At 44.2% G+C, this 14,320-nt stretch overlaps 1 protein-coding gene across 9 annotated transcripts in view; it reads right to left on the reverse strand.

The window, feature by feature from the left end:
- Positions 1 to 14,320, reverse strand: part of senp6a (SUMO specific peptidase 6a) — a 34,844-nt gene that overhangs the window by 4,059 nt on the left and 16,465 nt on the right. For 6 of the 9 annotated variants that reach the window (XM_040125219.1, XM_040125221.1, XM_040125224.1 and 3 more), the window contains 13 exons: positions 14,109 to 14,179; positions 12,937 to 13,031; positions 10,829 to 11,222; positions 8,099 to 8,337; positions 7,560 to 7,700; positions 6,570 to 6,603; positions 5,633 to 5,821; positions 3,796 to 3,989; positions 2,539 to 2,744; positions 1,329 to 1,445; positions 1,083 to 1,205; positions 899 to 991; positions 209 to 552 (listed from right to left, as the gene is read on the reverse strand). In XM_040125219.1, coding sequence (XP_039981153.1) covers positions 209 to 552; positions 899 to 991; positions 1,083 to 1,205; positions 1,329 to 1,445; positions 2,539 to 2,744; positions 3,796 to 3,989; positions 5,633 to 5,821; positions 6,570 to 6,603; positions 7,560 to 7,700; positions 8,099 to 8,337; positions 10,829 to 11,222; positions 12,937 to 13,031; positions 14,109 to 14,179 — 2,240 coding nt within the window. The remainder of the gene's footprint in view (positions 1 to 208; positions 553 to 898; positions 992 to 1,082; positions 1,206 to 1,328; positions 1,446 to 2,538; positions 2,745 to 3,795; positions 3,990 to 5,632; positions 5,822 to 6,569; positions 6,604 to 7,559; positions 7,701 to 8,098; positions 8,338 to 10,828; positions 11,223 to 12,936; positions 13,032 to 14,108; positions 14,180 to 14,320) is intronic. The other 3 variants (XM_040125220.1, XM_040125227.1, XM_040125226.1) reach the window with 3 other exon arrangements.

The raw sequence follows: 14,320 nt of genomic DNA on the forward strand, positions 1-14,320 counted from the left end.
CTGCAATAACTTGGCTTAAATAAAATTGGCTGAATTTTGATTGGAATCAGGAACTAACTGAGCAAGAAGTAAGCAGCCAGGATCATGAATCTGACCAGACAACCGACGTCAGCCTTCAGTACACGTCTCTGTCAGCTGCAAAAAAGCCCCAAACGATGGCAGTTGAAAGCCCCGAGCACGAGTCACCACACGTCCGGCGGCGACTCACTCGTGTACTGTCGCTCGGCGTCGGCCTGGCCGTTGCTGGACGTTGTGGGAGTACCGGAAGGCTCTTGTCCGCCATCCGCGAAGGCAGAGTTCTCCTTGGCAGCGTCGGCGTCGGGCTGACCGTCTCCAGACGCCTCGGGGACGGCGGGGGACGGCTGCTCCGAGGAGCTGTCCAGCCCGTCTCTGTCCGGGGACAGAGGACGACAGTGGTCCGGGATGTTCTCCTCTGACGTGGGATCTGCGGCCAAGGCGGAGGCTGGCAGCGGGCCGTGGTACAGCGGGTTCTGCTCGTACACAGGACCCTCGAGGCCCGGGAAGCAGATGACCGCCAGGTACCAGTGAGCTCTGACAGAACAGGAGGTTAAACCGGTTAAAGTTAGAAGTTATGGCCCTTTTGAAAAGAAAACGGAGACAGGGACAAGAATAAATTATACCCGGTGCCACCGACAGCCAGCGTTTGAATAACGTCATTTCAAATAAAAATAAAGACAATAATTCCATCACGTTTTAGTAGGAATAATAATAATGATAATGATAATTTGAGACTCTTTGTTTTATTTTCCTTTTTTCGTGACAAGGTTGTGTTCAATATGACGGTGACCTAACATCATAAACCAATTCAACCTCACCACTCCTGTAGAAATCCAGTAAAATGTAAAAACATGACATGTTTGTCAAACTTGAGACTCACGACTCGTTGATGGGAACAAAAATGAAGTCCTTCTGGAACAGATCCACATGCCGAGTCCACGTCTTTACCCTGTTGTGCTTCCTTTTCTGGATTCTGGGAAACCGGAGACAGTGACGCATTTAGTGGAGAAAATTCCCATCGCCATTTGGTTTTTAAACCGTCGCTGACGCCGTGGGATACTCACGGCAGGTTTGCTGTGTCTGGAACGTTCCTCCGCTCTCTCTGGTTCAGCCTCTTGTAGAAGAAGGAACTGAACACGTGGATTCTTTGTGCATCTTCTTTTTTCAATTTCTCTAAAACTAAATATCTGGAAAAAAAACAACCGAACGGCTCATTTCAGTATGAAAACTTAAGATTTCCCAAAGTTGTGTGGGACAGTTGTTTTTTGTGTTACGTGAGGAAATCAGCTAAAAATGACCAAATTACTTACTTTAAATAAAAGTCTATGATAACGTCGTTTAGGAATTCTCCATCATTAAGGCAGTGGAGGTCTTCATTAGTTACGGAAATGCCACCTTTGGCTGGAGGAGGAGGATACACCATTAATCTGGAAGACAAACATCAACAGGCGTTAAGCTGGAACCGGCGTCGATTTTAACGTCGGGGGCTTCGGCAGCGTCAAGTATTCTTCAGCCGCGGGGTTGCTGAGGAGTAACCATCACTCTATCTTACGCGGCGCCTTGAGCTTGAGCGAGAAATGTAAAAATAACCGGAGAGACAACACCGATAACGTGCTCGCTGGCCCGTTTCCTGAAGTGTTCCAGAGCAACCGGGCGACACGCGTTTAAAAACACAGAGGCCCGTCCAGCCTCGGCGTTACCGCCGGCACCGAGGGCTGCACCGCCAACGAACTACTGATCATATTAATCCCAAGGACAGTCGTCCATTTTAAATGCGTGTTTGTGTCAATTCTCCTCACATTACCTCGTTATTTTAGTGCAGTCAATTGTGTCTCCATTCTATTTTTGTTTGCAACAGGTCTGCAGCACACTACTGTTTGGATACATCGACTGATAGTGGATCCAAACTACTCGACGAGTAACTCAACAGGACCAACGGCGTATTTTCATCATTTTGTTCATCGTTCTGCGACGAACCCGGATCAACCTGCTGCATCAGTGGCAAGGTGAGAGTCAAAGCTGAGAAAGTGACTGCTAAGTATAATCATTATATTCCTATGCAGAATCTTTAAGGAGTAACTGTCATATTTTAATCATTTCATTCAAATGATGTGTTAAAAGCAGTGAAGCGTTCGCATACAATAAAATACAATACTGTATGTGGTTTACTCCGACAGTCTCAGGTGAAACCAGCCAGGCTTACCTAGTTTTTACACGAAGCCGTTATAGTACCTTTGAGTATTATGTTCTTCCTGCTTGTTTGGTTAATAAAAAAAAACATTCAAATGAATTAATATCATCTCCCAAATGCACTGTAATGAGGATGAAAACATGGATGTTCTCCTGGTAAAACGTTGAACATCTGGAGCGACGGTTTTCACCGGACGGGGGTTTTCTGGCCGCGCGTTAAGTCGGTAGCACCAGAACTGCAGCAATTCTCAGAAGACGAATCGCCCTGGTACAGGGAACCGGGTAGCGTTTCAAACGATACCCGGCCCCCGCAACAGGCGAGTCACTCACTTGACGATTGGTCCGGAGAAGGTGGGCTGGAGGTCGGTCATGTCCTCGTCTTCATCTTCAAAGTAGGCGCTGGTCTGCTGGCGGGTGGCCATCCGCGTACGTACGGGCATCGTGACGGGCGTCACCGGCGCGACCTGCGTGGCATGAGGGACCTTGCCGGCCGGGCTGCCCTGGCTCATTTTGGGGGGACTTTGTATCGGCTTTGCCTGCAGAGAGGGACAGGTGTTCGCGAGGACCTCGAGGATGAACACCTACAGTGACAATAGCTAACGTCTGCTATGAACGGCCCCCTCCGGAAGTTTGTGAAGCGAGTCAAATAGAACCAGTGCCCGCAAAACTCACGAGGTTGTTTATATTTTTACCAAACTTGGTCAAAATGAAAGGATGCTAGAAAAGTCTGAACCTTAGTTTAATCATTTGAAAACGATCCGATCCAGAACTGCTCCTAAACTACTCCTACGAGTAAAATTCAAATAAAAGTCAAGCCCCAATCTCCACAACGTAACTATGGAGTGGGGGGGGGGTTCATTCCCCTAACACGTGTCCCTTCAGGCACTGATTTCCCCTGGACAGTTCTCCAACCAAGCACCTTCAGCTGACCACTTTTAAAGTTGCAAAAAACTCAACAATTTACACTTTAACACCTTCCAATGAGGATTTGTTTCATGGAGCTGGTAGGAAGCAGTGAGGTTACCTCACAGACTCGGTTCAGGGGGAAAACAAGTCCCACCGAAGCCAGAGCATACTGCTGTGATCCAAACAAATGCCTAAACTATTTTTATGCCTCCTAGAATTTAAATTATATTAAGATCATTAGTCTGAGTTATTAGTTCTTTTAAATTGTAGGAATTTTTGTTTGTTGATCCAAATCTTTTAAATATAACTACAGTTAACTGTAAAAACATCCCAAAAACAAAGCCAAATATTTTGCGAGATCCTGGACAGACTCTAACACAGGTGCAGAAAATCTAGAGAAACCAGTAAAACTCAGTAAAGATTAGTCGGTAAATCAGTAAGTCGACCGACAGAATATTAATTGCCAAAAAGTCTGATAATCGAATATTCATTTAAGTCACCTATCAGGCAAAAATGTCAAACATTCTCTGGTCGCAGATCTTTAAAGGATTTTATATCATTATCTAACGAATACCTTTGGTTTCGGACTCTTGGTTGGACAAAAGAATGATTTAAAAGACGTCGCCTTGAGCCAGCACCGCTGGCTCGACGCGCTCCAGCGTTTCCGTGCAGCGCACCCACCTTCTCCTCCTTCTGCTTCGTTGCCTTGTTGTAGTTGACCAGTCGGATGTTGGCCTCTTCGAAGGGCAGCTTGGCGGGGAAGTTGCTGAGGCTGTTGGTCCTGCCGATCTCGCCCAGGATGTCCTCCAGGATCATCTGCTCCTTCATCGCCAGGCCGTTCTCGAAGATCAGAACGATGTACTTCTCGTCCGACTCTGACGGAGGGGTGAGAGAGGTGCAGATAGGTCGGTTTTTTGTTTTTTTTTAGTAAGACTCGTTCAACAGTTTGCTGCGGCTAGGTCAGGTTGAGAAGCCTGGACACAGGTCTACAGCAGCTTCGGAAAGCATTCAGAGTCCCTGTGACAGATTTCATTTAAAACTTTTTAAATCAGTCAGCTTTACTTACCAATGCCCTTTTACAAAAGGCACTCCACAATGAACTTTAACGATCCTCGACACATCAGCGATCAGATCAACACGTCAACTACGACGGCGACCGTTGTAGCGCATTTATTCATCGATCATCTAATAGCCTCCGTAGTGTTTTATTCATTTTTTAATGAGTGCCACTTTACAGATCCGTAGCCGTAGCCTGTGTGTAGTCATTTGGGCACAGTACTTTAATGGCAACGGTACATAAAAGGAGCCTCATAAAGCCATTATCGGTCAGAACTACTCATCTAGGGGATAACAGTAGCACTGCCCACGGTCAGACCGCTGCTGGCCGATGACCAAAATAAACACTCCAGGTCCTCTTCAGTCCTGCCACTATAAATTATATTACATTATAGATATGTATAAATTCACATACCGAAGATGCCGATCACCAATGGATCGAGTCATAACACTGGCCTGTTTTACTGCTGTGTTCTGCTCTTTAACCTTTTAACCCACATATAAAATCATTAGTAACCTGCTGATTGTTGTTGTTGTTCAGTGTATTTAAGGACAAATTATGAACCTAATTTAAGCCTTTTAGTTAAACAGACAGACAGCTTTATTAATACCCTCTCATTGTTACAATCCCCATTTTCTAAACCCACTTCTGCTCAAACTCCCATTTTGCACAAGCCCTTCTACTTCTAACTGGTAGCACGTGGAGCACTCCCAAAAAAAAAAAAAAAAGTTTCACTCCATAAACCACAAGGGAAATTCATGTTAACTCTGCTGATGATTTATGAAATATTAAGAATGTAAAAGTTTAATTGCTAGCTGTCCTTTCTTCATTTTTAAAATCAGACAAAACTCACCATCCAATCACAGTGAGGACATGAAAAGCAGCAGCAAAAAAAAAAAAAAGATGATCCATTTTTCTGCTTTCTATTGTTTTAGTTTATATATAAATATATAATATATATAATATGATTTTATTTATTTATTTATTTTGAAAAGAGCTTTAAAAATGTATATTATTATAATTGTTATTAAATCATTCTGTTATTTAGTCAAGGAAAACCCTAATTTCTCTCACAGAACGGGAGAATTTTCATATTATATGAACACGTGATATTTTTTGACTGTGAAAATAGTCTCACAGTAAGAAAAAGTATTAAAATTTGAGACGTATAAAGCTGCACAGAGAAACATTCTGAATTGAACTGTAGCGACTCGAATGAAAATGTGTTTTTTCAGCAACACAATTATCACTGGCCTTTATCAAACCAGACACTTCTGAAGAAAAACAACGCAACAACTGTACATTATGACTTTCTGTATCCTGTGATGTCTGACAGCGTCTCGGCATGAGGGAGTCTCACATTACTGTGCTCCAGTCATAAGAAACGACTCTGTATTTGCAGGTAAACAGAAGACTGGGTGTGTGTGCGCTTGTAGTTTATTTGTATACGTGTGTACTCACGGTCCCCAGCGCAGTCGTACCACTGCCCTCCCTTCTCCTTGGACATGTTGAGCTGCGAGCGCAGGCGGTTGCACTCCTCCGGAGACGTCTGGAAGAACAGGACGGGAAGCTTTCGGACGCTGCACCACTCGCAGCTGATCAGCTCCGACGCCTGAAGACAAACCTTCTCGATGCTGTCGCGCTCCGGACCTGACGGCAAACGCACAACAGGATGTGGACTTTGGCGGCTCCTTCAGTCTCAAAATAAACCATCTAGATTTAAGGTCTTAGACTTAGGTCTTAAATGCAGTAAGACCGTGTGATAAGCTAAACTTTCTGAACGTGTGGTTTTGTACCATTCTGCAAAATAAACAAGGTGTAAAAGCAAAAATAAAACTAACACAGACACTACTATAACTTGATTCCACCACATTAAGTGTCAGTATGTCGACGGTAGGATGCGTTTAAGTCGTCACTACAGGATTCTTTGACTGACCCCTTATTCCAATTTAACAGATCAAGAAGTGTCTGCTCACGTTTGTGCAGATGAATGCAGTCATGCATTCGACCAAGCATTTTTGGAAATGGTCTGCGATACCAAAAGTGTGATTTTATTTTCCAGTCGTGACTAAATAGACCAAAAACAGCACAACAAGTCTCCACGTGAATCAATTAGGTTAAAAATGACATGATTAGCCGTCACATGTTGCTGTGTCTAGTGCTTTACGTTTCCCGCTGGTATTTCAGTGCTTTTGCAGGTTTTCTACACATAAAGTTGCCACAAATGTGCACACGACTAATCTGCTGACCAGCACGGACAGAAAAACTGCACAGCTGCATCTTTCTGAAACAGCAGACAGCGGCAACGGCTGTGGTGCCATCGCACTCCACTGATGTCTGATCCAGCAGCTCTGCACACTGTGTGTTATTTACTGAATTCATTACTGCTGCTTCATACCTTCAGTTTCCAGCTGGATGTGGTCGATGGAAAACTGGAGAGAGAAAGAACAAAACAAACAGTTATTTATTATTTATTTCCATTCCCTTTTTCTTTCAAAGTCCCGTTTTTTTCTCTTCCTGCACTCGAATCTCTTTTCTCTTTTGAAGGTTTTGGTTGGTATCGTGTTTTCTTCCGTCTGCGAGTTATTTTGCCTTTAACATACCACTAAGGCAAATACACTCATGTAAAATTCTCAAACAGTGGACAAGGCCTTTATGAACCCGAATTTAAGATATGTTCAGGGCTTGGGGAAGGATCATTATTCGAAAAACAAGCCTGTATTTTTAGTATCTTTGTGTTATATGGTCCTTTTTTTATTTTATTTTTTATTTAACAGCGTTATTGTTTGTCAGGTTAATGCGCTGTTGCTGCTGTTTGCTGACAATAAAAACTCAGCACTTCATCGGCTTCACATTAAAACCCCTCCGGCAGTTCAGAGAACATAATCCCCTCACTTCCCTGCAAGGCTCTAATTGTGACACACGTGGAGAAGTGCTGACGTCGAGGCAATCGATTAAAAAGTGAGTAACACTATTACTGTCAAAAAAAAACCAAACAAAACAGACGGCAGCAGACAAGTGAGTAGTGGGTTTGGGGTATGAAGTGGATAATTTTGTTGTTTCCTCTGAAACTAATTTTTTTTTAAAATCGCTTTTTTTGTGTACTAGAGCTAAATATACTGATTGTGCTAAGTTTACCAAAGCAGCCATTATCACGCAGATAATGTTTCAAAGGGAATACCAATCATATGTATGTCCAGTACAATACATGGACAGCACTGGGCAGCTGGATATTTTCCAAACTTTCCTACACACTTTGTGGAAAAATGATCCGGTCCCATAAATTTGCCCGGGAATCAGCGGCTAGAAGCAGCCGAAGGTCCTGAAGCAGCAGCTGCAGCTTTAGTCTGGTGGCCGCATTTCAAAGCGAGAGCAATAAAGTACTCACGACGACGGGTTTCGTCACCATCCTGCGTAGAGTTCCTACTCTTACGCTCCGACACTCCAGGATGATGCTGTCACACTTATTGGACATGATTTTGGGCTTCTTTGTCCTCGGCGAAAACTGTTCGGGGGGTTGATTTCCAAACTGCAAATTTAAAAAAACAAAACAAAACAAAAACAAAAAGGCAAATATGTGACTTTAGGGACAGTATGAGATGCTGTGTGGTTCATTGCTTTGTTTCACTTGAATGCACGGGGGAAAGGCAGAAACCGATTCTCCTCTTTTGTGGCTCGGTACTAATGGATGACTGAGTCAGACTTTCCATTCCCAGTGAGCTCAGTAAAAGCCCACCCTGACTAAAAGTGTGCAGGAAATACATTAAGCTTCGCATGATTAAATCTTTCTCCGCTGTGAGTAGAAGAAAACGCCTTGTGGAGACTTGTGTTTTTACTTCAAAATTCACACGTCACTTCTGACGTTTTAAGTGAACCGGACCTCTAGGTGTTGGTCGGCTTCGTGGGGGAGGCTCTACTGAATCCCACCTGATCTTTCATCCGAGCTCTCCGCGGTATCGTGATCTTCATGTTGACGTCTTCGAAGAACTCGGTATTCATCTCCTCCTGATCTCCGGCGCTCTTCACCGCCGCCTCCACTCTGCCTCCGGAGGGCGCCGGCGAGGAGTGTGCCGAGTCTGCGGGTCGAGGGGACACGCTGTCCAGCCTGCTGACGCTCCCCGTGCTGGCGTTGTCGGCCTCCTCTTCGTCATCGCTGGACAGGACGACTGTGGAGGGAACACGAGAGAACTTAACAGAGCCTTGCACCGGGACTGGGGACGTCTTTGCCTCTGGACCGAGGACGTTATGATTCGGTTCTGTTAGTTCTAAGAATCCTGTTAACAAATTTTCAAAGAAACTATTGAAACTTACAAAGACCCCCCCCGAAAATGATGATATTTAGGCCATTAGATGTTGTAAATTTGCATTGGACAAATTGAGTTGATAAAAGAAATTTGGACCGACTTGCATTTCAGTGTGGCTCGGTTCGAGGCGACTCTACCGTCCACAGCTTCCTCGTGTAGAGGATTTTGATTCGACGTCGTAGTTTATGGCACAAAAAAAAAAAAAAACACACCTGCAAACTCGATTAGATCACGATCCGTCTGTAGACCATCCCTCACTACACAAATCCCCCGAGGACGTTAACATACACAGCGTCCACAGCTTCAAGTGCAGAGGTACACAGACTTCTCCCACCCTCCTTCTTCTACTTGACAGTTTGTTCTGCTTAATGCTGATGCAGCTTTAATGCACTGGGGGAATACGACGTCGCCCTGACGCACCGGTGAGATTTCGGTTTTTCACTGGGCCAGTTTATCCACTGAGGTTCTTTGCTTGCATTGGTGGAATAATTACCGCAACTGCTATTAGTCCTTTTAAAATGGCACGGACGAGACTAAATCAAAAAAAGGCGGCGGAGTGTCTGAATAAGAACCGACAGGTTGTCAACGGATCCTCACAGTTCGGTCTCCGCTCCCTCTGTAGCAATTAACCGCGTCATAGGGTCGACAGGAAGCCTTTGACAGTGACGTTCGTATTCATTTAGCTGAACGAAGGAGCTCGCACTGCTTTACCCTGCGCGCTTTGGTTCGGACACCGAGGGGAGGCTTAAGAGTGATGACACCTCAATCATGATGAGCGCTGGTAGGAGGGAGTAAGCATCTTTACTCAAATACTGTTCTCTCTGTTGTGGGAAACTTTTGCTTCAATTTCTTACAATTGACATTTTTACATCATGAATAACAAAAGAAAGGAAAAAAAAACAAAAAACAAAAGTAAAAGACATTTTAAGCTTCTTAAAAGAAACCCTCACGCCCTTCAGTCTGGCTCTGGACGCTTGACTGCAGCCGTCGGAGTCAAACGGCTGAAAACGTGACAACAGCGTCGAACAGTCCAGAACATCCTGAACTGAATTCCAGTTCATCTCCACTGGTTGTCAAAACCGGTGCCGGGAGCCAAACACCATACCAGACAAACACCCACTTCAGATCTGCACAAACACTGCTACCGATCTGTCAGCACAGAGCGTTTTAACTCACGGCCTGATGTCTAATGTGTCGTGGCAGTGGTTGGTTGTTGCTGCACTCCCTTTTTTTTTTTTTTTTTTTTAGTACTGACACTGCAGATATGACCAGTTAAAATTCTGGTTGAATGACAACAGCAATGTAAATGAAGTCAAGCACATTATAAAAAAAAAAACATAATTTTTACAAATCCCTGTCTTACTGTATATTTACATAAATATATAATATTTACATGTAAAAGGTGCCCTGTGGAGTTCTCATGTAAAACAGAATTTATGTATTAATTCAAACTAAAACACATGTGCTTCCCTGAGGTCGTACAAACATGTTGAATGCATTTGTTTCCTAAAAAAACAAAAACAAGAAAAAACGAAAAACACATTTGAAAAACCTTTTTTTTTTTTATATCTTAAATTTGGTGCAAGGTTTTGCTGTTGGATTGAGGAACAAATTACTCATTGGTGGTGCAGATCCAGATTTCAAAAACTGTGTATTTTTATTTTTTATTTTGTGAGCATTAATGCCATTTTCTTGTGAAGTACTGCATTTTTTAAAAATCTGCTACATATACATAACGGTTGTATATCGCTGTGGTTATGTGATGTCGACGCAGGTTTTAAATACGTAGAGTCGATTTGGAGGAATCCGCTGCCTTGGCGCGGGTGTGAGCGAAGGAGTTCGTTCTAGTGTTGCTCGGCGATGTGAGGACACAAACATATTTCTGATCGTGCCTCTCGACCATTTTGACTCAATGGCGGACATCTTAAATTACGTGACATTGTCATACACCAGTACTGACGCATAGGTACTTGTGAAAGCGAGACCAAACCCTACGGTTCTCCGCCATTAAACGCCGAGAGAGCAAGTGATGACACCCTGTTGTTGTGCGTGTCTGCAGGCGCCACTCGTTACCTAATGAACCGGCCACCTGGAACGAAACCGGTAGAGTAAAAAACTGTTATTCGGTCACGGGTTGCTCTTTGTGTTGTCCTTGAGGTTCTCGCTTCGTTGTTTACAGCCAATCAACATCAGTGTGCATCAGCGAAGTCCTATTTAAGATGTTTTAAAAAAACTTTCATCAGAACTGGATTAAAAGTGCAGCGCCACAGGAGGACTTACTGTACGTCCTCTGAGCAATGAACCGCAGCAAAAAAATTTTTTTTTAAATCTAAATTTCTCCTCCTTTACTTACTGGGGTCGTTGAGCTCGTGCTGCTGGGCTGCCGTCGTCCTTTTCCCTTTGGGGGGGTTCCTGGCTCTGCAGCAGCTCGATGTCCCGGCCAACAGTGGGGACCTGCCATTGTTCAGCGGCAGCAGGGTTCCTCTGGTGCTCGTGATTCGTATCGGCACAGTCTCCCCGCGGGGCGCCCTCATGGTGGTGGCCGGTTTGTAGAAGTTCTGAGGCAGGCTGTTTGGTCCGGGGGAGGGCTGAGATCTGATGGGGGGTCGGGGGGTCGGGGACGACAGCGTGGCCTGCTGACAGGGCAGCAGCGTCGGACTGTTCCCACAGTTCTGACACTCGCCGCTGTCCTCGCTCGGCTTGTTGCACTTCACGCACACTGACTGATAGATGGTCGGCCGGAGAGGCTGCCAAAGAAACACACTGGGGTTTTTTTTTTTTTTTTTTTGGTGGGGGGAACTTTTAGGGGCAACAAGCTAAAAAAAACACAAACTTCTGACACGTTATCGCCTAATAAATGTGCTAATGTGGCTAATGTCTTAGAAAATAATCGCCCCTTTAGACACACAGAGCAACATTATCTTCTCATTTGTAGTTGTGTGTTTGATAACATGGAAAAAGAAAAAAAAAAAAAAGGGGGGTGTGAGAGCTGACCAAAACAGAAAATGAGCCATAAAACTGAGCTAAAAGGGGCTAAAAGAGTTGGTGATAAATAATTGGTTCTATCCCTATAATTTGTATTATATGTTTTCACTTACATAATTAAACATGCATGTTCATTTTCTCCTTTGGTGTTGGCCAATGTTAATAATCAGTAATACAGTTTAAAAAAAGAGAGAGAGAGTTAAATCTGCCGCCGCTTCCACTTTTAGACAGAAAGATGGTTTGTGATTTGCCTCATTCACACTGTCTTCCTGTTTCTAAAGGTCAGTGGCTGATCACAGCGCGTTCTGTCCCAGAGAGCAGCTTATTATGAAGCACTATAGCACAACGGGCCCCGGATTAAACCCCAGATATACAGCAGGCCCCGCGTCCGTCCGTGGCACCAGCTGCAGTGTTGGGGAGGATGTGGGGACAAAGTGATGAGAGAGGAAGATGTTCCACGCTGTGTAGTAGCAGCACGGAACAACCACTCAGAGGCCGCGCCATTAAATCTCATATTTAAGGATGGAAATTCGGAGAGGTTGGAGGAAGTTGAGTCATCTCTGGCGAATCCGGTTTTCACTGGATGGAGCATTTGGTCTCAATTATGATACTGCGTACGGTAATAATACACAATATCATCTCTGACCTTTAATTGTTATGTCCCATAGTTTACGTAAATTTATTCTGAAATGTCCGTCTCATACTCATCATTGTGACCTGCATGGGGCTCTAAATTTGCTGTCTCCAAAACCACGGAAGAAAATTTCATTGGCTCACACTCACTTTATTTGAAGCCAGCACTTTTATAGCCGAATACCTCAATGTATTTATGATGGCACTCAGATCAGCTCTGCCTGTGTTTTCTCATTCTCTACTGACACTGCTAGAAAAAAAAAAAACTCTCTGTTTTAAGTCTTCCTTTGACTGGGATCATTCGCTGGCGCGCATTAAATCTATAATATTGTTTGGATTATTTAAAACTAGCCTTTTTTCTTATTTAAAATCATGAATCGTGAAATAATATCATGTATCATGTATATCAATTTTGTCGTCACGACCAAATCGCTTGTAAAATGTAATGATTTATTTTGACTTTCTTGAAAACGAGATGACACATCTCGAGAAGCTCATCCTGTAAAACAATAAACTTGGTCCAAATTCCACTAAAGGGGGTAGTTGTAGATTAACTTCCAAAAAAAAAAAAAAAAAAATTGTGGTGCCGTGTGGCTGCCATGACAAACTATCGTCTTGGCAACCGGAAAGTTGGAGCAAATTAGGACAAAAACAGAAAAAATCTCAACGGCAGGTGAGAACGTCCTGAAGAGAAAGTTGGATTCTACGCAGCCTCCAGCTCTGATGGAGGAGAGGACAGTCATGTCTAGCGTGAGGGCAGTCTTTTGACAATGCATGATTTCTGGGTAATGGAGTCCTAACCTGTGCTGCTGCTGCTGCCGCGTAAAGCAGGGTCTCTCTTACCTCTGTTGCTTTGACCTGCGAAGGAAAACTACAGCAGCCCTCCAACGGTTTCCTCTTCTGCTGGACGCGACGTTTGATGTTCAGGGCCTCCTCTTCTGAAAGGTCGAACCACAGAACAATCAACACAATCTGACTCACTGGTAATTATTTATTCTTTAAAGAATTAGACGCTGTTTTTACGTAACCGATTTAAATATTCCAGCCTCTAAGGCTGGGAGTGTATGGGGATAACGGCCCACGTCCTCCGTCTCTCCTGGAAGACATTCTAACTTGTGCAATTGGTTGTTCACATGAAAACTGACAGAAAAAAGTTGTGTAACGAACAAAAAAAACAGAAAAGGCATACTGGCAGCTTAAACCCTGAATGCACAACCATTACCAACACACCTCTGGAACTATGTAACTGCGCACATTATCTCACTTTATAAGTGGTGAACTGTGATCATGAGCAGCAGAGCTTCAGCAAATCTCTCACTTAACAACACAAGCACACTGATTTGATCTCTCCCTGAACCGTACTAGCCTTATTTTACTCAGGTTTCTTAACTCCAAAATAGATTTGGTGCAAGCTTATCAGCCTGATGTGGGAATTTTTTCAATCCAAGGTCACCCTTATTTTTCTCTCTCCCCCTCTTTTTTCTTTTTTTTGCATAGCCGTCCGATCATTTTCATATTTGGGGTAGTGCTTCAGTCACAGAGCCTTTAGTAGCCGAGTGAGTGTTTCATAAGCTCTACCCCATCAGCCAGGAGCTCTGAGGATTAATGTGGGAGGCTTGAGATCTCCCTCCTCCTCCTCCTCCGCCGCTGAAAGGAGCAGGGAGGAGGTTCAGCCCCTGATCTGCAGCCCTGCAGACACTGCTGGCTGTCACACTGATCATCACATACACCACCTGCTCACACACATATTTTCCACTAATACACGGATACCGATCAGTGCTCAACACACACACACACAGATGCTGCACACACACGAAAGCAAAACCATACACCACATCCATGCACTCCACATGAAGCACACACACACACGGATCCAGTCCTCTCCCCCCAGCAGGAGGAACACGGTGTACCTATTGAAATTCAACACCAGCTATCTTCCTGTAATCACTACCATCCCTCCTCTCTTCAGAAACAGTTCAGGAAGGACTGGGTGTTTGGTGATTGGCGGACAGTACCTGGGATCTCTGGACAGGTGAGGACAATGCTGTCCACTTCTACAGCTTGCTGTGTGGTGGAGAAGTCATTTCTGCAGGATGAGAAGAGCAGAATTTGGTCAGAGACCTGGACGGAGAAAACACCTGCCACGTACACCTCTGGATGGGAGAGGCGCCAGGTTTGTGTTACGCTGGCAGCCGGGTGAAAAAAAAAAAAAAAAAGCAGAAAACAC

The sequence above is a fragment of the Xiphias gladius genome, chromosome 4, assembly GCF_016859285.1.
Source record: "Xiphias gladius isolate SHS-SW01 ecotype Sanya breed wild chromosome 4, ASM1685928v1, whole genome shotgun sequence".
NCBI lineage: Eukaryota > Metazoa > Chordata > Actinopteri > Istiophoriformes > Xiphiidae > Xiphias > Xiphias gladius.